The sequence below is a fragment of the Epinephelus moara genome, chromosome 2 (assembly GCF_006386435.1).
Source record: "Epinephelus moara isolate mb chromosome 2, YSFRI_EMoa_1.0, whole genome shotgun sequence".
NCBI classification, from domain to species: domain Eukaryota; kingdom Metazoa; phylum Chordata; class Actinopteri; order Perciformes; family Serranidae; genus Epinephelus; species Epinephelus moara.
The window spans coordinates 33,790,282-33,817,112 of NC_065507.1; the positions used below are offsets into that span (position 1 = coordinate 33,790,282).

Genomic DNA, 26,831 nt, shown 5'->3' on the forward strand with positions numbered 1-26,831 from the left:
TCATTTCAGACTCAGCTCATGATGAAAATACAAATAGTTTATGAGCATGAATCAAAGTTTCAACAACAACTGTAACTGTTGTTTTCCCCATATGCAATAATCACAAACAGTGTTGGAATGTAACTGAGTACATTTACTCAAGAGCTTAAGAAGAAGAAGAATACATCAGTGAGTAGAGTCAACTGGGGAAATGAAACATTAGGGGAGAGGGGGATATCTGGGGTTGGCAAGTCTGACAAGGTGGGTTTTAAGGGCCTTTTTGAAAGGTGACAATGTGGGATATTTTTATGTGGTGTGGTAGTGAATTCCACAGAGAGGGAGCATCAACTGAAAACACCCTGTCACCCCAGGTTAAGCTAAGGTAGAAATTCAAGGTACTTGTACTTTACTTGAGTCTTATCTTCTCATGCAGCTTTCTACTTTTGCTGTGTCTTTAATCCAGTAGGGAAAAGTACATTTACCCAAGTACAATGCTTTTAGTTACTTTTCATTTCAACCACTTTTTACTTAGGGCTATTGTAAGTAATAATGATAATAATAATAATGATACTACTACTACTACTACTACTACTACTAATAATAATAATAATAATAATAATAGTAATAATATGGAGCAAATTGAAATTGTAAAATTACAAGATAAAAACTGAGATATAATCTGAGATTAATGTAGTAAATTAACAAGAAAAAACTCACAGATGTACAAAACAATAATAATATTCTCTGAGATTATAAAGTCATAAATTTGTGGGGGATTTAAGTTACATATTTGCTAGAAAAAACTTGACCGGTGGAAGCTACTAGATCTTTGGTTAATAGACAAAATGACTAATTGATGCACAGATTTGTATATATTAGTACACAAGTTGAATAAATAAAATGCGTGTCACAGCGGGGACAATGGGCTGTTCGTTTGCCTGTGAATGAACAAATAACGTGAATTGATTTGCGACTCAATCATAGCAAAATTATGTTTTAATTGAGGAGTATTATATAAGATTCATGCTAAGATAACTGTAATGAAATTAAAATGTGTCTGTGTCGTGCACAAACCAAAGCTGCTCTCTAACAAAAAATAACTCATCACAAGTTGCACCAATTGCATACACTTCCTGGCTCCTAAGTGGCCATGATGGTTTCTCCCCTGCCTCTCCTGCCTCATTTTGAAGTGTTTTGAAGGTGGTGTGAATGGATCAAAGCATATTCAAAACATTTACAATATTTACAGTACATATTTAATGTATGTTCCTTATTATGCATCTGCTAGCTTAATATTTGTTATCAACTGAATACAAGATCACATCATCTGTTGTGTGTTACTGAGACAGAGACAGGTCTGGAATAATGTTAATTTTCTCCTGATCTGTGAGTCGGAAAAATTCCACTTCAGTGCCAGGATGTTTAGAGGAGTTGGAGCTTGTGAAAAATGGGTCCAATATTTACCTCAGTGACTTTGGGGCAAAAGAATCGCTCATCATCTGTGCTCACGTTCACTTCTCCCGCTGAATGAGGAGAGAAGTGGGTAAAGGGGAGTTTACACACCCAAATATAAACGTAATGAATACAGATAAATATCTTACATAAATAAACACATTGTTGGTCTAATTTAATACAAAGTACAGCTTATTATATCTTATTAGTGTACGGTAAAATAAAGTGTGACCGTGACGGTGTTTGTGGTGGGATGAGGTTGATCTAGCCTTGCAAAGTGAAGCAACTGTTCCTTGACAAATAAATTAATTAATTAGAAAATACATATGAGTTTTTCTCTTGTAAATTTGTGACTTTAAACTCAGAGAATATCTGAATTATTTTCTGACAAATGTATGACTTTATAATCTCAGAGTTTTTTTTATCAGAAGTAAAATTAGTAAGACCCTCTTTCACATTAATGCATTACATATAATAATCTAATGATAAAGATAGTAGTCACAGGGGACATTTTTATATCTTTAATGCTTGAACTACGTGTTCCTGATTATACTTACATACTTATACTTGAGTAACATTTTCAATGTAGGACTTGTGTAGTGTAGAAGAGTATTTTGCAGTGTGGTATAAGTACTTCTGCTTAATTAAAGGAGCTAAACACTTCCTCCATCACTGGAAACACATTACATTGAGGAAATTCCTGCCTGTTTCTTGATGTCAGATGTGAAGGAAATTAGGTACTTTCTGTTTCTTAATGCCTCCCCCTGTCTGTCTCCGTCAAGGCAACTCGAATGATGATCGGAGCTGGAAACGTCCTGAAGAAGCACGCAGCCGACCACGCTCGCCGCACAGCTGTAACTGACGAGGAAGCACCAGAGGAAGAGGACATGGGGATATGCAGCCGCATCTCATTCGAAAGCGCCCACAGTCAGTGCATGGAGAACTGTGGCACTCTCACACTGACTGTAGTCTGCCAAGGTACTGAAAGAAATAAGTTAATATTGAGTTCATACAAATAAGTTAAAATAGGCTGAGACTGGTTTCTGTGCTTTAACATAAATGCTTACATTTGAATTAAATTTCTATCCAGCATTGATCTGTTCAGGTTTTATTCTCTGAGCTCATCAGATCATTTTCTGCAATCTGAACTTGAAGCCATAACTGATGTGTGGTTACTCATTTTAACACACACCACACTTCTCCTTTAAAGGAGCAGTGTGTAGTTTAGTGATATTTAGCAGTGAGGATTGCAAATGAAACCACCTGAAACGTCTCCCGTATGCCAAGCATGGGCTCCCTGTTAGGATTCCTTCACTGTTCATTGTTCAGGAGATTTTTACCAGAAACCGAATCATCCACAGAAGTGTCTTCCTCTCCAAAACAAACAAACCAGGAGTCTCATTTACAGCAAAGTTGTGATCTATAAAAACAAACTTGACGGGAGAATGAGCACACCTCTACAGAAACTCTGACCCATGCACACAGACATTTTTGAGGCAGGGGAAATTGGGGAAGCAGATGGTGAGGGGATGAATTGAAGCCAGATTGTGGAAAGTAAATGTGAGAGGAATCATTCTGCCTATAATGATGCCTCTCACACATTTAATTTCACTTCATATCACACAGTACTTACAGATCCACTTTATTTTTTATTTATTAATATTCAGTCCAGCAGTTTTATTTGTGCTAGTGAGCCTTAACCTTTCCATAAACACCTTACAGTTATAAAAATTATAAGCCAGGTCAAATGTCAAATCAAATTCTGCTCAGTATTCATCAGCGCTGTCTCACCACCATCATTCACTTGTGGTCAGCTGTGGAGCGCACTGCAGCTGTTGGATTGCACACATCAAATAGCATTAAATAATTGCGAAACAGAGCATCAGCAGTTTTCAATAATATCTTACAATACCGTAAATATGTATCACTTAGTATGCTTTTAGTTTTCATATTGATGTGTGTGTAAAATTGCTGCAGCAAACATGACTGTGTGTGCACAGAGAGCACTGGAGACATCGCATTAGCTGCCACACATTTTTCTGTGTCCAGCCACCTTGTATATCTTCATAATGCAGGCCAAGCAGCCATAGCAAACTTAAGTAAATAAATAAAGAAAGAAATTCTGTTCAACTAACAAATTTTGATTTTTGAATGGTATCCCAGGATCAGGGATACCACAGATTGTCACTGTCATCTTGGCAGGGTGTGAGGCAGTCAGTCTAAATGCTATAAACATATAAACACAGTGGTTTCACGTTAAAAAATCATGTTTTTCCACTGCTGCTTGTTGAGGAGAGGCCAACACAAAAAGGCATATGGCCCCATCTAGAGCCAGTGTTTGGTTTGTCTGTTCTGGGCTACTGTAGAAACACGGTGGTGCAATATGGCAGACTCTGTGGATGAGGATCTGTTTCCTGTGTAGACATAAACGGGTCATTTTAAGGTAACAAAAACACAATGCATTTTATTTATAGGCACCTTTTAGAGCACTCAGGGATACCTTACAAGACACAGTAAAAAATGTATCCATAGATTATGAAAATACTTGGAATAAAATCATCATCGTAAAGTCATCATCAGTGCAGGTCACCATATGTGTGTCTCCATTACGCCAGCTTGAAAAGGTGTGTTTTCAGACAGGATTTAAAAGTGGAAAGAGAGTTCAGAGAGAAGCAGAACGGCTTAAGGCTTTAGAACCCATGGTAGTTAAGCAGGCAGATGGTGAATTCAGTTAATTATACACTAAAGAAAACTTATTATATTATGTTCCACTTCTGCCAATATATCCTCTAGTTCCTACACACTGGACTTTTAAATATAAGTAAAAGTCCTGCAATTAAAAATCATAAGTACTACTTAAATCACTGTATTAATTGTAGGGTAGTTTTATCTATAACATAAGAACACGTCATACATGTATCAGGTTTTGGATTTTCTAAGTTTATTTCCTAAGAAGTTTGGAAAAAATCTTAAACAGGAAAAATAACGAGAAGCTATCTGCCAGATGAATGTAGTGGAGTAAAAAGTGTACTTCCCTATGAACTGTGGAGTGGAGTTTAAGTATAAAGTAGGAGAAAATGGAAAGCATAAGTAGCTTAAAAAATACTGTACTCTCCACCACTGAATTAAAGACTGCTTCACCGTTTCCACCACAGGGATGGACACTGCTACTTTATTTGTGTTTTAAAAGTAAAGTCTCATTAGGTCTAATTTGAACTACAGTTTATCTACAGTCCGTCACAAAGGAAACTTCCAGCAACAACTTTATTATGATAATGAGAAGCACATTTACTTTAGATTTACTTTAGAGTTTTATCAGGATCAATAAAATTCGACAGGGTTTTATAATGTGCTCAGTGCAGAACAATCTCGTCATAACTGAGCTGTAAACATTACAGCTTGTTTGTGTTAAGTTTTTATACAGAGACGCATAATGTCCGATACATTTTAATGAAGGATGATGATGAATTGTTGTATATCCAGCATTATTCTGTGTTATTCCTGCTGTTTAGGCGGTCTGGGAGAGAACACCTTCTATGTGGACTACAGGACAGAGGACGGTTCAGCCAACGCTGGGTCGGATTACGAGTACAGCGAAGGAACACTGGTGTTCAAACCTGGAGAGACTCACAAAGAGATTAAGGTGAGTGAAGAGGAGTGGGAGACGAGGAAGAAGAGAGAGATGATATTTAGACACAGTGGGACTAGACAGACACATTTTAACACTGGGCACTAAAACCACCACAAACCACCTAAAAGACAAGACCTGATCCTGTACTGGTCATCAACACAGGAAATGTTTAGGATGACTCATTTTCACTCAGATTGTTATACTCTGCTGGAGAGGAGTTCACAAAATGAATAATTAGCTGACAAATTTACTGCACTTGAACCCATCCCATAATAATCGGGGTGCTCTAATTTCAAACAATGCAAAGTAAATGTGGGGAACATTAGGCCAGCAGAATAACTTGAACTCCATTATATCAGATTCCTTTAGGGAACAGTATAATAAAATACACAATATGGGCATATGGTATTACCCAAATGACACAAAGCTGAATGTATTTTAAAATTTGAGGCTTTTGAGAAAATGTTCAGAGTTGAAGCCCCGGGAGATTCGCTGTGTTTCTCTGTTTTACATCATTTGAATATTATTCTCTTTGCACTGTCGGTCACATAAAACAAGACATTTGGAAAACTTTCAGCTTTTGGAAATTGTAATAGCTATTTTTCTGTTTCACTATTTTCTGACTGACTAGACCAAATAATTAATTGAGAAAATAATCGTCACATTAGTGGAAACCTTATTGCATAAGCAGATATTGTAGGAAATTAAATGAAAACAATGTCAGTGAATGTTTTACAGATAAGTTCAGCATCAACATTTGGGACTTGGCAGATTAGCTTATTAAACGAGTTAATTATGTTGTTAAGGATTGTAATTCAGCTGGAACCAAGTTTATCACACAGCAAATGTGCTGTTGCAAATTAGTCTCAATATTATATTAGTTAATATAGTTTTTTGTCTGGTCTGTATTCAGTTGTGACAGCAGAGCTTGTAAAAGAGGAGATTTACATAAATATTTGATCTTTTCAGATAATTATTGATTCGGACTACCTACTTTTTCTTTTGTTTTAAAGATTGATTATATAACATATCCATATTCTGTCTTTTGCTCTGTCTTTGTAAAACCTGTTCAGTGTGTGACTCAACCCAAACACACTTTTAAAGTCCTGCTTCTCCGCTGCCCTTCACAATGTCAGGTTTGGGTTTAATCTGACGGTAAGGGGAGCGCACTGCTAAGAAATAAGTCAAGTTTTTTGGAGATAAGATAAAACTTTAATGATCCTTGTGGGGAAATTGAAGAAGCAGACTATCATATACATAATGAAACAGGATATCTGTCAGTTCATCCCGAAAGCTCTGAGCTCAAAGTTGTCTTTGCTGAAATACTGGAGATAAAGCTGATACATTTTTACCTCAGGCAGCCTCTCAAACACAGAAGCCAGCTTCACACACACTAAGTTACCAGCTAACCAAATGTGGTGCTGGAGGAGCTCTGGACTGAGACCAGTTCTTTATGGAGCTGCATAAACATGCTGCAAGCATGCAACCTGCAGTGAGGCTGTAAAATGTGGAAAGATATCCGAGGAGATCAGAGCGAGGAGGGAGAGGGGTTGAATAATGAGAGTCCCAGCAGGAGAGACAGAGAAAGGTGAGGAGAGACAGATGTAGAGGTTGAAGGAGAGGAGAAGAAAAATACTGCTGTTACTAAACAAACTACTACTAATCTCTGCTGCTACTTCGTTAGCTAGTACTTAACTGTGTGAACCAGAAAGCTCCCCGCGGGTATAAAACACAGAGGGCAGCTTTCCCCTTCCGTCTCTCCCCTTACAGTTTACCATGAGATTGATAATGTAATAGCTGCCATAAATCTTTCCATTTAAACACTGATTAGCATGTTGTTTGTTTCTATTAATTCAAACAGGAAGCAGTTAAAGATAGGGTAGGCTGTTTCATTTTGGCATCAGCGGGCAAAAATTCCATAATAAACTTTGAGCATATTGTAATTTAAGAGGACTGAGAGAACACTAGACTTCTGCACCTCATCTTGGCTTTGTTTTCAGGCTTTAGAAAATCTAGCTTGTGACGAGAGAATTTAGCCAATCAGATGCAAGCATCTGCACAATCCAAGCAGACGCACACGCGTGTCCCTTCAGGCAGTGAAAGCCTGGTTCAATGGCGGAGATTCCTGCAGAGAAAATTGCTACTCCAGCATTGGCAACAACTGCCTACACTGCAGAGCAACCCAAAAAAAGAAAGACGGACTTATCAAAAAGAGAATGTGACAATTAACGACACAATATGTGTCAATATCAGCGTAGTGTTTCAGAAATGAGTGAAAATGTTGCTAATATATTAGCCTTGTGCTAATCGGAGCCAAAGGCCCGACAGCTGCAGCTTCAAGTTCACGTTTAAGAGTGCGTTCAGGCCGCATTTTCCTGACAGAACCTGACCTGAGTCCGAGACAATTATAACTGAGCTCGGCCCGAACCCGACAGCCTTTGTGATTTTTAAAAGCAGTTTGATACCTGACAGTTATTGTTTTCATGGTTTCACTTGTCTGTTTACCGTAATCACAGATGGACAGTGTGTAAATGACCATCAAAAGGCTGCTGTTACACACACAGCAGCGCATCACAGCACAAACAAAACCAACTGCTTTGTTATCACCTGCATTGACGACTAAATCAAAATGCATCCATACCGCTGGTTTCTCTGCATGGTTTTCGACAGTTTTAAACTTTCTTTATAGCAAGTTTTGTCTAGCATCCTCCATTTTTATTAGTACGGTCTGAATATTTATCGCCTCCTGCCTGAAATATAACTATTGGCCTGTGTTGCATTCAGGCATTGTCACGTAAATAACAAATTCCAACACTTGAATAGGCCATAGCACAACACAGCAGCATGTCAAGTGGGCTGAACCTGACCCTAAGATTTATTATCCAAACCTGGCCCATCGGGCTCGGGTTGGGTATCCACACTCTACTCTTCCTGCTGCTACAGACCACCTCACCAGGAGGAGAACAGCAGCAGCTCTGGAAACAGACCAGCAGTCTGTGTCCGCAGCAACACACATCCAGCCAGCGCAAACCCCTGCTCCAGGGGAAAGGACAGCCCTGAGTCCATGCCAGATCAGTTAACATTCTCGGGCTACTGTTACACAGGTTAGACCTGGCGCTGCTGCTGGCCACCAGCTCGCAGTGATACCCTGCACTATGGGGTTTGCGCTGGCTGAATTTGAGTGGCTACAGCCACTAACTCAAGGTCCATTTCCTGAGCAGCTGCCCACTGTCCTCCCTGCAAAAGCAGTCCACAGCAGCAGGGAGCGAGGTGGAGAGACAGTGGGGTGGCGAGCAGCTAATTATTGTTTTATTTGTGGGCTGATAAACAGAGAGATCGGGGCAAAGAGGGTCTGAGTGAATACGCTATGTGCAACTCTACAATGAAATAAGATCAAATAAATCAATGTATGGGAAACACTGGGTTACTGTATGAAGCGCTTGTGTATGCCCGTGATCATCTGGTGGGAGGAGGGTGTATTTGTTTGTCTTTGTCTTTTTTAGATTCCTGAATGAATAAAACTTTTTGCCACGAGAGGAATTTACTTTGCAAAATTTGCAGAATTAAGCTTAAACAAAGTATCAAAAACACATCAACTACAACATAAAACAAAAAAATAAGAATCACAAAAACATCATAAAACAATAAAGAAAAAAAAAAACATCATCATTATGATATTGATGAAGGACTTGGTCAGAGTTGTTAAGCAGCTGAATGCTATGTGATGTCTCTGTGAGTCTGCATCCTAGGCACGCTATGCCTCCTCCCTGAAGGTAATAGTGCACATTCAGACCATGCAGGGTGCAGGGGATCCGCTATGATCTTGTGAGTTGGATTCACTGAGTACCTGTCTACTCTAGATTAAATGTAATATTCTTCAAAGAATGATCAATAAAGGAATCTTACTAAAATTTAGGAGAAGTACCATCAAAAACCCTTTGGTGCTTCAAATGATTAGCACTATTGACTGCAACGTATCATTTTGAGTCTAATCTGAAAAGAGGGTACAAATTTATATGATCGGTCCAAGTGGGCTGCTCTGAAGTTCACTCATTTATTACAGATGTTCCCATTCTCCTTTTTTCTGCAATCTGACATGAAGAAACCTACAATATTACTTTTTTTTAAAGTGCGCTATGCTGTGTGAATGAAAAGCATATAGGATGATTGCACGAGGTAAAGACTGCCGGGTAATCTCTCCTCAGATTGAAAGTTTGATGAAAGATCAAAAGTAGAGTCAGAGCTGCTGAGTGAGACGAGAGTGATGCAAGAGCTGAATCACATAAAAGAAGCAGAGGGAGGGCTGGATGTAAAAAAAAAAAAGAAACACAGTATAAATAGGCTCATCTACCATGAGTGAATGGATGGAGAAACACTTAGTGAGTACATTACAAAGGTCAGTGTCATCCATTTCAGCAGCGTACCAGTGGATTTCATCGATCACGATGCCAGAAATGAGCAGCAGGGAAGCCAATTTATCCTGAAAGTCTCACTCAGTTCCACTGTGTGATTCTCCACTGATTAAACCAAACCAGATCAGGGTGACAGAACCAATCAAGCCCCACAATGTCAGCACTCTTTGTTGTAACCAAGAATAATAATATTATAGTATAGATAAAAAAGGAGACAGCCATTCATTGTTATGTTAATGAATCTAATTTGCAACACAGTGATGAAATGAAAGTGCTGCAAGATTATAACAGTGCTGCCAGTTATTCAAGTCTAAAAATACTGTGTACATCTGTGTGAGTGTCTGTTGCACTGATCATCAAAGTATTTCAGTGTACAGTATTTCTTAGCTCACTGGTCTCCTGGAAATTTAAATGACTCAGAGTGGCTGTGATCAAATAAAATGAAATCACGTTTATTTGTCACACAGTACAAGGCGTGGTGAAATTCTTTTGTACCTAGTTCCAGAAAGCAAGCACACACATACACACACACACAAACATTTCATGTGGTGCATTCGCATGGGATAAGCAAAGTTTGTACTTTACTCCAATTTCCTGACATTATCCCCTGGATATGATGCGCAGTTGTTTGTAACTCAGCAAAACCTAACATAGAAACACTACACAGCACCACTGGCAGGGATGACAGCGATAACCTCCTTTTCTCTTCTAAATGTGGCGTAAACAAACTACACCAACCATGCCACACACTGTCACATCATCCATTTCATCATCTTTTAAGATTTCACTCCTCTGATTGATTTGAGCTCACTTTTCTGCAAATGGATCTCAACATTGTGAAGTGAGCCTCCTGCACCCAAAAAACTGTCAAGACTTTAATTTATAGTTGCCAACACAGCTTCTGTAATTCGTGACTAGGAAAGAAGCAGAAACGAGGCACAGAGAAAACAGAAAAACTAAATGTAAACTGATATTGCTACGTGACCCCTGTGTTTGGTGAATTATTTGTGGAGGAATTTTTACTTGACAAATTACGAACATGGCAGATTTGCATGGGGATTAAGATCATAGACAGCCCTCTTAATTATCACACGTTACCAGAGGTCCCCAGGTAGAAAGAAAATAATAGAATAGAAGAGAATAGAATACTATTGTGGCTGAGATTTTTTCGGATGAACTGCGCATCCAAAACCTTTTGTAGACTGTAAAAATACAAGCACATTAACAGACAACACTAACACAAAAGTCCCAACAGAAGTGAGCATCAATGGATGTTGACAATGAAACGCTCCAGCTGTTATTTTCTGCAGATTATTATTACCCACACTTGTGGAAGAGGAAAGTTCCACACTGACTCTGACCTGCATTCAGCATCTTTGTCTACAGAGGCAGCCTCTGTCAGCAGTGGTTGGTTGCAGGTTTATTAAAACACTTTTCGTCCTCACTGTAGTGACATGATTGTTGAAACATTTTCCAGGAATTTAAATTCTGTTGCAAAAAGGGATCACATTTTCCCCTTCTTCATTTCTTCATGTTGCATTGTGGCCCACTCCATCGAGAACATGTTGACATCTGAACACATGGCAGCACGTGGTCTGGCTCATTGGATTATAATGCCAACCTAAAGTGATCTGGGAGTGCTAACAGTCTCCTGTAGATGAGAGAAGTAACTGGAGCCTCTGTTTATGTGTCTGCTGAGGGAAATGCTCTCAGCCCCGCCTCCTCTCAATATTCAATACAAGCAGTTAGACCAGGATTGATGTCAGTTCACTTCAAATTCATAAAATTAAACTGCAGTTCACATAATAATCACTGAAGTCTGGATCTTTTGTTCTGGTAGGTTCTTATAGAGAAAACATTTAATATCAACTAAAAAAAAACACCTTCAAAGCTCCGTTTCTTGACTAAAGGGATCTTGCATAACAAACTGTGTATATATTGAGAATACATCTCATAACACACATTAAATTGTAGGTATCGATATTAGTTGTACATGCTACAGTTGCTGCTTTGTAGAAGTTACTTTACCTTCAATAAAACCCATGTAGTCATGCTGCAGATGTTTAAGGTTGTGCTCATTTTAACTCCTTTATATAGTGTTTGGTAGTTTAATCTACAGCAATGCATCATATTTGATAAAATCATAAAATGTTTGTTGTGTTGTTGTACATGTATCTCCAAAAAGTCAATTTGTTATGGTGTCAGAAAAACTGTCCTGTCTTTGTTAAGTTTTTGACATTGCATTTTCCAGCTGATCTTTAAGAAACATTTAAGAAATTTGACAGCAGGTATCAAAGTAGAGTTCTCAACTTCTGAACATTCACGTCTGAAGATAACAACCTTGTTTCTCTGTGTCTCCAGGTCGGTATCATCGACGACGACATATTCGAAGAGGACGAGCATTTCTTTGTGCGCCTGCTGAATCTGCGTGTTGGCGACGCAGAAGGGATGTTTGAGAGCGATGAAGTGGGTGCTGCCCCGAAAGCTCGCTTGGTTGAGCCCCTGGTTGCTACAGTGACCATCCTGGATGATGACCACGCTGGCATCTTCACGTTCAGCGAGCGCATGGTGCGGGTGAGCGAGAGCGTGGGCACCATGGAAGTGACAGTGGTGCGCAACTCAGGTGCCCGTGGCACCGTCATCCTGCCGTACCACACCGAGTCAGGCACCGCCAAGGCTGGGCAAGACTTTGAGGACGCCCGAGGAGAGCTGGAGTTCACCAACGATCAGACCACGTGAGTCAAATCAATCCTTTATTTATTTATTTATTTATCCAAAAAAGTTTTTACGTTTTACATTTTCATACATTCATGTCTTGGAGAATCTCTGCACAACCTCTGTACTCTGCTGCTCATCACAAAGCAGCTGTGTTGTAAGTTCAGTGCCTTGCTCAATGGTATGTCACTTCCTCTGCCCTGTATAAGCCTGTGAGGAGGGATTACAGTGTTTGAGAGCTGCTGATTTATGTGCTGAACATTGCCTCATCCTTAAAAAAAATCACAGTAACAGCACTAAGACAGACAGAAGGAGCAGAGGGAAATTTTTGTTACCTTCTTTGCCCTCTTCATCTTTTTCCTCATCACCCTTGACTCCTCTTCCATCCTCCTCATCTCGTCTCCCCTTTCCCTTTATTTATTCTCACCTTTTCTCTCCTCTTCACCTCTCTCAGCTCCGTCTTCCTTTTCATGCTCTCCTTCTTCATCCGTGTGCTTGCAAGACAGCAACCCTATCCATTATTTATTAAGGCTGACTTGAAGGGGAGCCCAGCATGTTTGTGTTGAATCCTCTCCAAGTTTCTTGTGAAGAGTGAAAGTTTGTGTTTTGAAATGTTCAGGTTTCTAATTGCTGGGTGATCACTGTGTGAATGTAATACACTTAATTAGCTGCATAAAAGACTGACATTTTCATGACAATGACTCATTTACATGCACAAAGTATTCCAGTTTTTGTCCTTATTACGAAAAACACAATATTCCTACTAAGTTGTTTACATAGCTAATGACAATAAGTTTTCCATTAATGTTTCTGTTTACATGCAGCCGTGCATATTCCGATTACCATGCCCTAACATTGTCTGTCACGTCAAAATATTGAAAGGTGGATGTCTGGAGCTGCCTGTGCCATTTTGCTTCCTTGCATTAGAATAGAATTTTTTCAGAGTTTTCCACCAGTGGCAGGTTTGTTGAACCTGAACAGTCTCTTTTTCATCCTGTCAACCACCTTCTTGAAATAGTTGCTGTTGCAATATTTGCACATATCCAAAAACCTGTTGGTTTTAAAAGTAGGTGTGTTTCTTCTTCCGAACAGAAATGTGGGCTTTTCTTTTTGGCATGCATCTCTATCCCAGCCTTGTATACTTGGTTAGTTGGTTTGTATACAATACATCAATGACAATGCAGAGAGCTGACTGTAAACACACACACACACACACACACACACACACACACACACACTTATAAGGCATCTGTTTAATGGCTTTGACACAGGTGCGTTTCTTTGTTTCAGAGGCCTGGTTTTATGTTTGCGCAGCACGTGTCAAAATCAACTGTTGCTTGTGTGATTCCAGCAGCTCTAAGCTGATGTAGACTGGCAGGTTCATTGACTGACAGAGACCTGGATTAGGTGAGACAGGGCTGGTGATGAATACTGGCTGAGTGGATGGATCTAAAGTGTGTTTTTGTGACCATGAAGAACTCTATATAATATTTCTCCCAGTCTCAGCACCACCTCAGCTCTGCTCTAATGGGGGAATTTATACCAGATTGTTCGTCCGGTGGTTAATGATGGCCCTGTCAGCATGTCTGAATATTTGTCAAAGCATCCGACCAAATACCTGAACATTTCTGCTGTTGGACAGACAGTGTTGTCATCTTTTTCACCTCATTTACAGCCACAGGCTTCGTCTGTCTGCCTTCTCTGCCACTTGTGGCCTTGCTGCTTGATTACTGATGAGGCACTAACAAGCCTCCGGATCCAGCTTTCACTGGAAAAATCGCTGTGACTGCAGTTCCACTTCATGCTTCTGCAGCTAGCCCAGAGTACTTTTACCTCCCTCCTTTTGACCACAGCATGTCATGTAGAATGATAGTAGGGACCTCTGCTGGGAACTGTTAGACCACATCTGTCTCTGACCTCCAGTCCACTTCTGGAACCAGAAGCTTCACTTGTGTTTTGTTTTTTGTTTTCTTGCTGTACGTATCCATCTTGCTTTGCTTAGACGCTGAATTTGTCTTGACCAGGATGCCAGGCTTTCCTTTTCTCCAACCCATTTTCTATCCTGTAGTACCTCCGAGAGCTTTTCAAACACCTACTCTGTAGTCATGCCTGGTTGTGACCATAGCCTGTAAATAATGGATGAATCTTCTGTGACATCACCCATTTGTTTGTGGACTTCCATTTTGAAGCCTTGAATTCAGCACTTTGGCCATAACCGTCTTGGACTTTTGGAGCCAAAAGTGACCATACTGACTGGCTTCTGGATCCAGCCTCATGTAGCCATTCAAAGAACTGCAGTTTTCGGCACCTCTGCTTTGGCTTCATCATTCAGTCCTGTAACATGCCTATCTTGCATAGAGAATATCTTCTTCACTCAGCCTGGGGGCCACGAGCCTAGGGCTGAATCACAGCCATGCTGATACTTAGTACAGCAGCACTCTCTCTTGTGAGATATTGCTTAATTGTGCTGCAACCTTACCTCAACCTGAGTGTTTGCAGTACCTTAATAAATTAGGGCTGATCGTCAGTTGCTTATCTGAACTGAACATCTTTACATATTTAATGGAATCAGCAGGTATTGTTGGGCTAAGTGTTGTCGGTAAATAACCAGCCTGTTAGTATCCAACAGTTTGATCTACAGGCTCAGATTGAGATTGGAGACAACAGTCTGATGCTGCTGTGCTGTGGTAATTTGTCACCCGCATCATTTAGTGATTTACCACACTGACATTGAATATTCACATATCTGATTTGCCTCAGATCTCAGTGTAAAGTCTTGGTAACCTGCTATACAACACCTAATTAACATTTTCCTGATTCTTTCCTGATGTGACGGCGCCATTCTTTCCCTCAAATGCAGCCTTGGCGATTTGTGCTTAATGACGCGATGTCGGTCTGGTCCAGTGGCTCTGAAATATTTAATTAAATAGAATTAATTTTCATGTCAGAACTTTGGAGAGACCTGTGACGTGTCAGCACAGTTTATAGCTTTCAGCAGTGTCCTCATGGCTGTGACTCTCCTGCCATGCTGTTTTATTATCTTTCTGTCTGCTCATCCTCATCTAATGATCTCCCTCCTTCATTTCTGTCATTGTCATGCCACATTGCTCTCCAGTCAGGGCAACTGGCCATGGGCTACATCTGTCTGTCTCTCCACCTTTCATTTTTCACTTACTGTCCATCAGTTTCCCCTCGCTCTGGTGGGTCTCCTTTCCCTCTGTTTCCATCTTCCCTTGCTCCTTCTCCTATGTACACACCTTTCCTTTCTAGATATTTCTTCATACATTCCTCTTTTGTTTTTTCTATCAGTAGCTTACCTCTTCAATCTGTTTTGTCTACTCCCACCTCTCTCCTCTCCTGTATGCTTCATTTTCTCCCTCCCCTCTTAAATCTCTTCCTCCTCCCCTTTTCCTTCCCTCCATCTCTCCTTTCCTTTTCCTCTATCTCTCTTTATCTTTCTTTCTCTATCTATTGTTCCCTCTGTGTCTATTGTCAGTGTAGATTTTCCTCTGTCCTCGGTGAGCTGGTTTTCATTTCAGTCCGGTGGTCCTCAGAGACACTAACAGGTCTTGTCATCATCGCTTCATCTTCACTTTCTCTCCTCCAATATGTAGCTGTCGTTCCTCATCATATCTCACTTTTTCTTTTAATACTTTCACTCCTTTTTTATGAATAGCCAGCTAAACACTTTGCATACACATGGGTGCAGAAAAATAAAAGAGTCTCGTGTTCTCGGGGCCAGATGCATAAACCTGTGGATAGATTCACAACTAAAACTGCGTGTAGTCACAAAAGCAGAAGTGTGCATATTTATTATTTTTGTCAGATTTATAAAACCATGCATATGCCTTATTCTGTTTTATAAATCTGGATCATTGTGGTGCTGGGCGAACATGCACAAGCCGTTCCACACCCATTGTTTGCCATAATTGGATGTAGAAACACCTTGAAACATCTATTGGCATATTGATACTTGTGTCCCTCCACCATTCATTAGACCTGTCGATGAGAAATATGGTTAAAAAAAAGTGCAGCCTCACCCATTGTGTCACTCAGTGAGGTTCTCACACTTCTGAAATTACACAGAGCGCTGTGCAGCCTGCAAAGATAATAACACAATAAGTGAAATTAGCAAACAGTCTACAAACAGTTTTAGCCCTCTCTCAACTTATATTCAAGATCCACTTTATCATCAGTCGCAGCTATCTCAGCTAAAACCATGTGTATGCCTGGACTGAAGAATACATGGGGTGCACACATTCTTCCTTTATAAATACCAGTTTATGTGTGGGGAAAAAGGCGTATGCATGGTGTTTGTGCGTACACATTGTTAATGCATCTGGTACTGCAGTATCTCAAGACTATTTTAGATTATTGGAGATACTACAGTGTCCTGGCCTTTTATCTTTTTATCCACCTGTGACTGAATTATTGATACTGTCTCTCTCTGCATCCTGCTTCCTTCTGCTGTGATTTACACAGCAGCTGGTCCCGATCAGACAACAAGAGGGAGGTGTGTGTGTGTGTGTGTGTGTGTGTGTGTGTGTGTGTGTGTGTGGGNTTTGTTTACAGAAATGCAAAATATTACAAAGTTTGTTGTTAATTCTTTTGTTTCTGTGTGTATGTGTGTGTGTGTGTGTGTGTGTGTGTGAGCAGTCAGACGTTCCAGGTGAGGATAATTGATGATGAAGAATATGAAAAACATGAAAACTTCTTCATTGTGTTGGAGGAGCCACGCTGGCTTAAGAGAGGAATCTCAGGTAGGTTTTTTTTTGTTGTTTGTTTTTGTTTTTCTTTAACATATTTGATGTGATTGTTTTGTTTTACCAAAAGACACTTAAGACAAACGGATCAAGAGGAGTAAAATCCTTTAGTTTCTTACACAGACGCCGATGACATCAGCACGCTGGCGGACTCTGTCGTCTGTGGACATTCCCATAGGAAAGTTGTAATAGAACTAGCGCTGGCTCCCAGCGGCAGTGATGTGACTGGATCCAAATCTGTGTACTTCTATACTTCCTCGACCAATGGCTGATTAGCTTTGCCTTACACCCGCCTACACTGGAAATGCTGTTCCCCGAATTGTTGTCCGTAGTACAACAGAAAAGGAAGTGTTCAGTGCATCGCAAGAAGAGATTAAAATGGAAATGATTTCATTTGATTCAGCTATATTGCATCTCTGTTACATGTAACGCAGGTGCCGTACCTATGGCAACGCCGTCATGTGGTCTGGATATCCCCGTCCATTTCTATTACAAAACGAAAGACGAATGTCCCCAGACTCCCATCCCGAAGTAAGGGAGGCTGGTCACGCGAGACTAAAAATCCTTTTGATCTGTTCACCTGGACACAGACACACAGACAAGATACACATAAACACTTTTAGAGGAAATCATTAAACTTGTTATTCACAAAAAAATATATATAATTCTTATTAAAAATCATAGAAAATAGACTCTCCTTTTAACTCCATAACTTGTCTTAGAAACTCTTATTTTAAAGTTTTCTTCAGCATCAAAGTAATCCTTGGATATTAGTCTGTACATCCATGGGTAGATAACAACACGAACAGGCTAGCCAATAACTTATTTGGCATTCTTTCAATGATGACAATTTGCCAAAATGTCAACAAATACAGGATAAAAAAAACAGGGCTCAGTTTGTCACCCACAGATTACCATGCTCCCAGGAGTGCAGCTCAGACTTGCTTCTAATTTTAATATTTTTAATTTACCATTGGTGGTATTACAGCAAAAAAAAAAAAAAAAAAAAAAAAATCTATTTTCCCCATAGACCACCTTTACAAAAGAGACGCCTGTAAAACTGTTGACAGGACACCTCCAACTGTAAACAAAGTCAGTCTGTTGTGAATATTTGATCCATGGAAGTTTTATTTTTTGTAAAACGTTCCTTGAGCCAGGAAAAACAATTTAAAAATCAATTAATTCACATTAAATATAGAATATAAACAATATGAATGATGCTGTTAAATGTAAACAGTAGGGTTTTTTTAACTAAATTAGTATGTATGGAACATTGTGATCTTTCACTGTTTATTTGTTCATATTTGGAAAAGCACTGCTAACAAAGAAACTACTGCAAACCTTTGTGCTGCTTTAGTTTGTGTATTCTGAGTTTTGCTGCAGCCTGTTCGTTTCATTTTGTCGTTTGTTCTGTTTTGTTTTGGTTTTTTTAGCTGTCTCAGTGACCCACTTCTCCCACAGGGATCAATAAAGTTCTTAGACACAAAGACTCACACACGTTCAGGGATCCATCCATTCATCCATTACCTGTCACTGCAACAACACAAGGACTCAGCCGCCTCCTTTATTCTTTGTAATGTGAAAAGAGAGAAAAACACAGAGAGCTAGAGAAAGACAGACAGACACAAGTGTTTATTTGAATTTCTGAAGATTTTCTTAGAAGTCAGACAGCCGTCGCCACAGTGTGTAACTAATTTAGAGATTACAAAAACACTCGCAGCTGTCAGATGGAGGGATAAGAGGAGAGGATTTTTATTAATGGTAAATAGTACAGTGAAGTTATGTACACAGGAACTCACTCTAAGTTGGTTCTGTGAGTTTGTGTTTGTACTTTCATCTGAATGTGTGAAGTAGAGTTTGATGTGTTATTAGATGTTGCTGTCAGCCTGAATGTGTACTATCACTTACTGCTCTTTTTTCCCCTCCCCCTCTGTCCTCTTTACAGCTCTGCTGCTCAACCAAGGTAAGACCACTGGATTATTCCTTCTGCTTCATACTCAAAGTCCAAGGCTGATTTGATGTGTCAGGAAATTTAAGTAGCGCTGCAACCATAGGCAGTATGGACAACGCATCTACACTTAACCCCACTGTACAGAAAAAATATCCCTCATACGGCTGCTGCCATCTTGCTCATTCGGAGCCAGAATCTGCGCAGTATCGATCTCTGCGGTATCAAGTTTCCCATGCATACAGCCATCCAATTAATCGCAAGCAGCGTCACTGAATTCAGCCCCACTGATTGGCTCACACAGTTGTCAATCATGATGTAAAATCACTGTTTTATAGCATCAGATAAACAATTAAAACCAAACTTATCAGAAAAATGAACATTAAACACACAGCAGTGTGATGAAAACAACCTTAAATGACAGAAACCATGTTTGGGAAAAATTTAAATGATGTGTACTTTGGGTTTTTAGTTTGGGACATGTCCCACCCACTTCAATTTTTCGCTTCAATTTTGGGGAGCTGTCATGTCCTCCATCTTTTAATACAATCTATGGCTGTAACAAAACATAATTTTTTTCACTGATTAACCTGTAAATTATTTTCTTGATTTATCATTAATTGTGTGTTCAGAACGTCAGAAAATAATGAAAAATGTCCGTTACAATTTTCTGAAGTCAAAGGGGATGTCTTCGGTTGTCTTGTTTTGTCTGAATTTGTCAGAATATGGCCTAATGCAATTTTCAAATCACAGGGGGTACAATATTTGTTAGAGGCAAAATGTGTGTCAAAATACTATTTTAGATTAGATGTTGTCGTGCTGCAGAAATGTCTGGCTTACACATCATATTCTACCAACTTAAGAAAACATCTTTGTTTGGTTTCCCTGCAAATATCATATCATAATCTTATTGATATGTTTTTCAATGAAAATGAAAATATCACTGTGACAATTATCATTTGATTTAAAGGACAACTTAGGTATTTTTCAACCTGGGCTCTATTTCCCCATGTGTATGTGTGCGTATTATTCATGGGTACCACTCGTTCTAAAATTGGTTCAGTATTGAGCCGTGAAACAAGCTAAAACGGTAATGGGGGCAAATGCGTCCCGTATAAAAGTGCTTTTTTTCGCCACTGACCGGTTCGGATGGCCAGTGCTATCTCTGTAGATAGCATATTGTAGCGGCCCTGGGGCAGTGGTGAGTGTGAATGAGTGGAGTCAGCTGTCAGTCAGTGTTGGAGCAGAGAGTGGGAGGGCGTCCCCGCTCGGTACTGTAAGTGAGTATGTGTGTGTGAAGTGTGTGTTTTTTTGCCACTGACCGGTTCAGATCGCCAGTGCTATCTCTGTAAATAGCATACTAGCCTTTCCCTTACCTCTGGGCTGTGTGATGTCACGAGCTTTGCTCCACTGTGTCTGTAGCTCTCTCTACTCGTGGGACAGCCGTTTTCTTGAGGAAGAGGTGTTTCGGGATTGGATGTCTTCTCTTCTTCGGCTGGCAGTAGTCATCTTGGGAGAAGTGAGCACTGCAGACCCGATGGTCTGCAAGGCGCAGTGTCTGGACAGGAGTGTTAGCATCCATTTGTAGCACAACTAGCCACAACTTCAGCATCTCGCCGTCCGACAAAGGCATCCTATGAAAGCTGTACGGGGGGTTGCGCGACATCCTGTTCTTGCGTTCGGGAAAAAGGCCCGTTTATTTGAGCACTCCAAAAACTCCGGTAACACTCCAGGGGGTAGCACGTAAAAGACTCCGTCCTCTGACTCTTCTAGCGTAACACACACACTTCCTACACACATACTCATTTACTGTACCAAGCGGGGACGCCCTCCCACTCTCTGCTCCAACACTGACTGACAGCTGACTCCACTCATTCACAGTCACCACTGCCCCAGGGCTGCTACAATATGCTATCTACACAGATAGCACTGGCGATCTGAACCGGTCAGTGGCGAAAAAAAGCACTTTTATACGGGACGCATTTTCCCCCATTACCGTTTTAGCTCGTTTCGCGGCTCAATACTGAACCAATTTTAGAACGAGTGGTACCCATGAATCATACGCACACATACACATGGGGAAATAGGGCCCAGGTTGAAAAATACCGAAGTTGTCCTTTAATATCACAAATCATATCATAACAGCACTATCAGTCAAAATAGTATAATTCGTTTTCAGAATCATTCAGGCCCTTTTACAATGATATAAAAAAAAAAAGCTGAAACACAAACACATAAACAATTATTTCTCACAATAGTTGCCATTCTGTTGATCAACAAATTGATTGATCAACTAATTGTTTAAGCTGTAAATCTGATGAGGAATCTAACAACTTAAACTGATTAACATTATCTCAAAGCCCATTACTGATCATATTTCATCTGAAATATTTGGAAGCAGTAGTTCAGCCCACATCAGAACATCAGCACATTCAGAAAGAGAATGATAAATTCGTGCTGACTCAGCGCTCAGTCATTCTGTTTGCTTCCTGCTGGTTTGCCAGAAAAAAGAAACAAACATTAAATGCACTGCACTTCTTCACAGCAGCTCAGCCCCTTAACTTGCACAACATACTGAAAAACAGAATGTTTACACAGGCTTATGGCCCGATGTCGTGCTGTTTGTGCCACTGTTCTGTGGGTTCATCAGTTTCTGGCCTGTAATCATTCAGGTTTACTCACTATTTTTCTCAATCTGAGTGTTACTTTCATAGTTTGGGACACGATTCTTATCAGTATCAATGGTGTTATCACGTTACATACTTCATGTAATGTTAGATACTTAATGAAATGTTATGAAGGTATGAAGGCAAGTAAAGTTACGTACAAAATGTTAAGTTATGTAGATTAGGGTTAGGAAAAGAAACATGGTTGGGCATCGTCATGTTATCTACTTAACAGTAAGGTTACATACTTAGCGTAAAGTTGCATAGGTTTAGGCAAGTAAAGTTACATTACATACATTGAGCATAGCGTTGGTTCAGGCAGGACACAATGTCAAGCTCAGCTCACATCCCAGCTACATCAGCTGATTTCAAACAGCCAATCAACTGATTGATGAAAGGGAGTCAGCTGATAAATCACATGATTCCTTCCTAGAGAGGCTTTCTGCATAGGCCAGAGGAAAGGCAGAGAGGCCCCAGAACCGAGGCACTGCCAAATATAATACTTTAAATGGAAATAAAGTTTTCTTTGATTAAAGTTTTCCTGACTGAATTAATGTTAGGGTACATAGGTTAGGTTTTGGAGAGTAAAGTTAGGTAGGTTAGTTTTAGGAAAGAAACACGGTGATGATGTACCTTAGACCTTAGACCTTGTACCTCAAAGTTCACTTGGTTTCACACAGGAAACAAACACCTGTCTCCTGGGGAAAAGTCCTGTGTTTGTTTGGCCCATCCAACTCTTTAACCTGCCTCTTTATGCAAACTTTCACTCTTTATACCACATCTTTCTTGGCCCTCATCAGCACATTGGTCACATGATCACGGCCCTCCTGATTATACACAAATTCTGGTGAACAATTCTCATGGGCATACATACGAACAGTGCAGCCTGAGTAATAACAGTTATTCATTTATCATTTATTAATTTTCTGTAACTGCTTATCCTGATGGGGGTTGCGGGGGGGCTGGAGCCTATCCCAGCTGACATTAGGAGAGAGGCAGGGTACACCCTGGACAGGCCGCCAGACTATCACAGAGCTTACACATAGAGACGCTCACATTTAGAGTCACCAATAAGCCTAGCCTGCACATCTTTGGACTGTGGGAGGAAGCCGGAGTACCCACAGAAAACCCAAGCTGACACAAGGAGAACATGCAAGCTCCACACAGAGGGGCAATGCTAATATATAACCACTGTACCACCGTGCCACCCTCTGAGTAATAACAATGAACCACTTATTTAATAGCTGAATTCTGGGAACTCGATGACTTCACTGAAAAGAAGTGTGGTGGGAGTCTGCAGGAGCTGACGTGTACCTCAGAGGGGTAATGACATACTCAGAGAGCAGTAGTGGAATTAAAGAAGTAATATGATGAAAGATAAAAGTTCCATTCATTTGAAATTTCTTAAAAAATAAGTCTTATTCAATGTACATATGAATATCATTATTGTCAAAAACAATGTTTCCATATTACTTCTTATTTTTCACATGTAGCAAAGTTAGAATCTGACAAAGTAATTTATTTCCATCTGCAGTGCTTTGGAACAGATGCCACAGTTTCTCTCAGCTGCAGTTGTTTTTCCTGCAGCCACTCAGGTTTTTCCGCTCAGCTGGGACATTGTTTACTCTGTACCACATTGTAATGGCCTGGCTCACTTTCCTGGCGTCTCTCTTAGCCCTGCTTGGGGTAGCGATGGGTATTTGTTTGTTTACATTTGGATCACAGCAGAACTGGCCTCTGTGAATCTCTGCACGGCACAATGGAACACTTTGGAAATAAATGCTTACAAATGAGTCGGCGCTCCACACTCTGGGCTCGGTGTGGGTGCTGATGCAGATAGATCACTGTGTTTATGGCGTTGCGTAGACAGCCAAATGGGGTAGCTTATACGCCTGCCGTGGGTTTACTTCATTATATACGTATATCATACTATACTTTAATATTATATTTCTTTTTCACTATTTTGGAGGCAAGAGAGAGTAAATAGGACAACTTTAAAACTTTGCTTATATGGAAATTGTTCTTGGATTCAATACAAAACGGAGAGAGCAGAAGACAGAACGATACTGGGATGTGTTTATTGATTTTTGGAATAGTGCAGCTGAATCTAAATCAACTCATCCTGCAAAGGAGGAGAGCGCCTCCTCCCTGCTAACTGACAACCTGTTGATTTGAGTGCAGATTAGTTTTGAACAGGGAGTCCTCTGAGCTCGTGACAAATCAAAATATACCAATGAAAAGCAATTTTCTCTGAACAGCAGCGGCTGAGGGCTGAATCCAAAGGAAACGAGATTTGCCAATAATAAAGCAAACCTGCAGCCAGAACGCTTTTTAGTGCCCAATAAAGAAGATTTATTTATTAATCTCCCCAGTGTGCACAAGTCACTGACAGCGTGTTTTTGGTCTGATGAAGTCTTTGAAACTTTTCAAAATTCAAAATACCTCTTGCTGCCACTCAGAATGCACAACAACACAGCAGCGTTAACCTCAAATGACAGACAATAAGAGGCAGCCAGAGCTGAATTCAGATGCTGAGGGATCAATGAAATGTGCTCTGAGAGCGGGAGGCCCTGCGGCATCGTTGTCCTGGAGGTGATTTCTTGTTCAGCCTCCTGTCGGCCCGTCCTCTGGTGAAGGCTGAAAGATGATGCTGCTAAGAGGAAGCACCTCAAAGTGAAGTGAAGCCATGTTTGAGTGCACGTGCTGTATTAGTGCGTGTCTGAGTGTGTGTGTGTGTTCATGACACCTTGAAATAGTTTCAATGAATACTGCAGGGACGGTTGCCATATGCTGCTTTACTCCTTTACTCCTGCAGTCTTTTCATAATTAAACACGGGCAGCCTTTGAAGAGAGAGGGGAGGGCAATAATCTCTGCCTGTTCCACACACACACACACACACACACACACACACACACACACACACACACACACTGTCTAAGGAAGTGTTCCTAGTGTGTGTGAAGTGTTCCTAAAGCTCTTTGTGGACCACCAGACTGTTACAGCCTCTCTTTGGTAAAGAGAAGAGACTTAAGAGTCCCTGATTGGCTCAATTTCTTACACATTTCTTGAGCTCTGCTGTTGCCACTTGCATTGCAGTGGAATTAGTAACACAAAATGGGCCTCATGTCAGCATTAATCCCCTCTTCTTGAGAGGTGGTAGCTCTCTATCTCTGTCTTAAATACTGCATGGAAGCCCAGGAAGGAGTCAGAAGTGGGTTGATTTTGTTAAGAGACACACGGTTAAGCTTTGTGAAAAGAGTTAGGAGCTTCACTTCATCTATCTGTGTATCAGTCAAACCTCCTGAAAAGACCTCATTTCTAGCACCGCAAGTTTTTCTGTTGTTGTTTGCAGACAGCAGAAGAGGCTGTCATCTGCTGTCCAACTATCAGCTGTCTGTCTGTCTCTCCACTCTGTGTGTGTGTGTGTGTGTGTGTGTGTGTGTGTGTGTGTGTGTGTGTGTGTGTGTGTGTGTAAGAGCACACACAGAGTACACACACATCATAAATGACAACAGTCAACGAGTGCAGTATGAGACTGTGTATTTATGTGATTATTTTTATTATGTTAACTTATGTGCACTCTTGTTTGTCATCTGTAGTGCATGGTGTTTCACTGCAGACCCTCATGACGCCACTGCAAGTGCAACAACAACCCCACAAGCAAACGACCAATTAGAGTGATTTATTAATGTAATCTGCACATAAGATGTCGAGACAACTCAGTAAAATTATTTCATATAAAAAAGAAAATAAAACATTAAGGAGCAGCTTGCAGGCAGCTTTCTTCTTAAAGCATTGCAGAGCTTTGCTCACTGGATTGATTTTAAGAACTTTGAAATACTTTATGTGTGTGCACTGTGCCGCTGTATTAGCCAGGAAAATATAAGTAACAGATCAGGACTCAATATTAAATGACTGGGATGGGGATAGGAGGCAAAAAAAAACTTAATGAGGACATCCCTAGTGAGTGTCGGTCGAAGTCACATGAAGATGTCACCCTGGGCTCTGGGTAAATTGTGGTGGACATTTTTCTTTAAAGCATAAACCCAAAAGGTCATTTTTAGCTGTGTGATTTTGGGCGAGTGTGGTGATATCTTTGGCAGTCAATCACAAACAGTTGTCCTACTCCTCTCACTGTGAAACACTTCCACTGACAGGTTTTAGAGCTTTGGCAACAAGAGAAACGCAAATAAAATTCAGCGTAATGCTCAAACTCACTTGAATAGAAATGCCAGCATTGTGGCCAAAGCTTGTTTATTGTTACACTTTACTGCTCTACTTTGCACATTGCATCTGTTATTTTTGTATGTTTGTTTGTTTTTTGTTTCCTTTTTTTCTTTGCATTGTGGCACTACAATTCACAAGGTTTTAATCACACTCTCTGACATGCTTAAAATGTGTATTGTGCAGTCTGCCACAGACTGAGACCAAGATTTTATTGGAACTATCTCGCACAGTCTGTAGGCGCCTTAAAAGAGCTCATGGGAAATCTAGAGCTAATGTTGTTTTTATAGATACATATATATATAGAATATTTTCTGTTTGACTCTGAACTTCAGCTAAGCAGCCAACCAACCAAATGTTAGTGTTTACACACCTGCTCTCTGTACTGTAGATCCATCCCTCTAATCTTTCTGTCGCTGTGTTGCTGTTTTTCTGCTTACACACACACACACACACACACACACACAGATACCATCCATCTGTCATCCCCTGATGTCCCTCTCCCCTCTTCCTCTCCCACGCTGTGTGAGAATACACACTCGTACTCAGATTCAGATCCATATTTTAGAGTCGTGTTGATGCAGTGCTGCTCTAAAGAAAAGCTGACTCATGATCTATTATTGATAGCTGTAGATATCTGTGACATGCACCTCAACTTTGAATCCATGCTCACTGTTGGTGTCCTTATTATTTTTCCTTCACATCACCTCTCCATCCTGCAGAGGGGGCAGAGGGGCAGATGAGTGCTGAGGAGGAGGAGGCCCGCAGGATAGCTGAGATGGGGAAGCCCATCTTGGGAGAGCACAGCCGCCTGGAGGTCGTCATCGAGGAGTCGTATGAGTTCAAGGTGCAGCATTCTTTTATTTATTTTCCTTACATGTTTTCCTTTGAAGGAACAGGACCCTCTTTGTGTTTTTTTTGCTGTAAAAAAGGCAATTTATTCCAGAAATGGGTTTTGCTTTTTTTAATTATTATTATTTTTGTTTCAGTTATTTTACTGTCCTTAAGATAAATGTGAGGATGACTTATTGATGGTAGCC

The 26,831-nt window shown here is 40.4% G+C and overlaps 1 protein-coding gene across 1 annotated transcript in view; it reads left to right on the plus strand.

Annotated features, from left to right (window-relative positions):
• The window catches only part of LOC126407023 (sodium/calcium exchanger 2-like), a 40,426-nt gene extending 13,623 nt beyond the window's left edge, over positions 1-26,803 (plus strand). The window contains exons 7-12 of the mRNA XM_050071679.1: positions 2,214-2,409; positions 4,944-5,074; positions 11,836-12,209; positions 16,846-16,949; positions 18,898-18,915; positions 26,514-26,803. Coding sequence (XP_049927636.1) covers positions 2,214-2,409; positions 4,944-5,074; positions 11,836-12,209; positions 16,846-16,949; positions 18,898-18,915; positions 26,514-26,803 — 1,113 coding nt within the window. The remainder of the gene's footprint in view (positions 1-2,213; positions 2,410-4,943; positions 5,075-11,835; positions 12,210-16,845; positions 16,950-18,897; positions 18,916-26,513) is intronic.
• Positions 26,804-26,831: the final 28 nt, after the last annotated feature.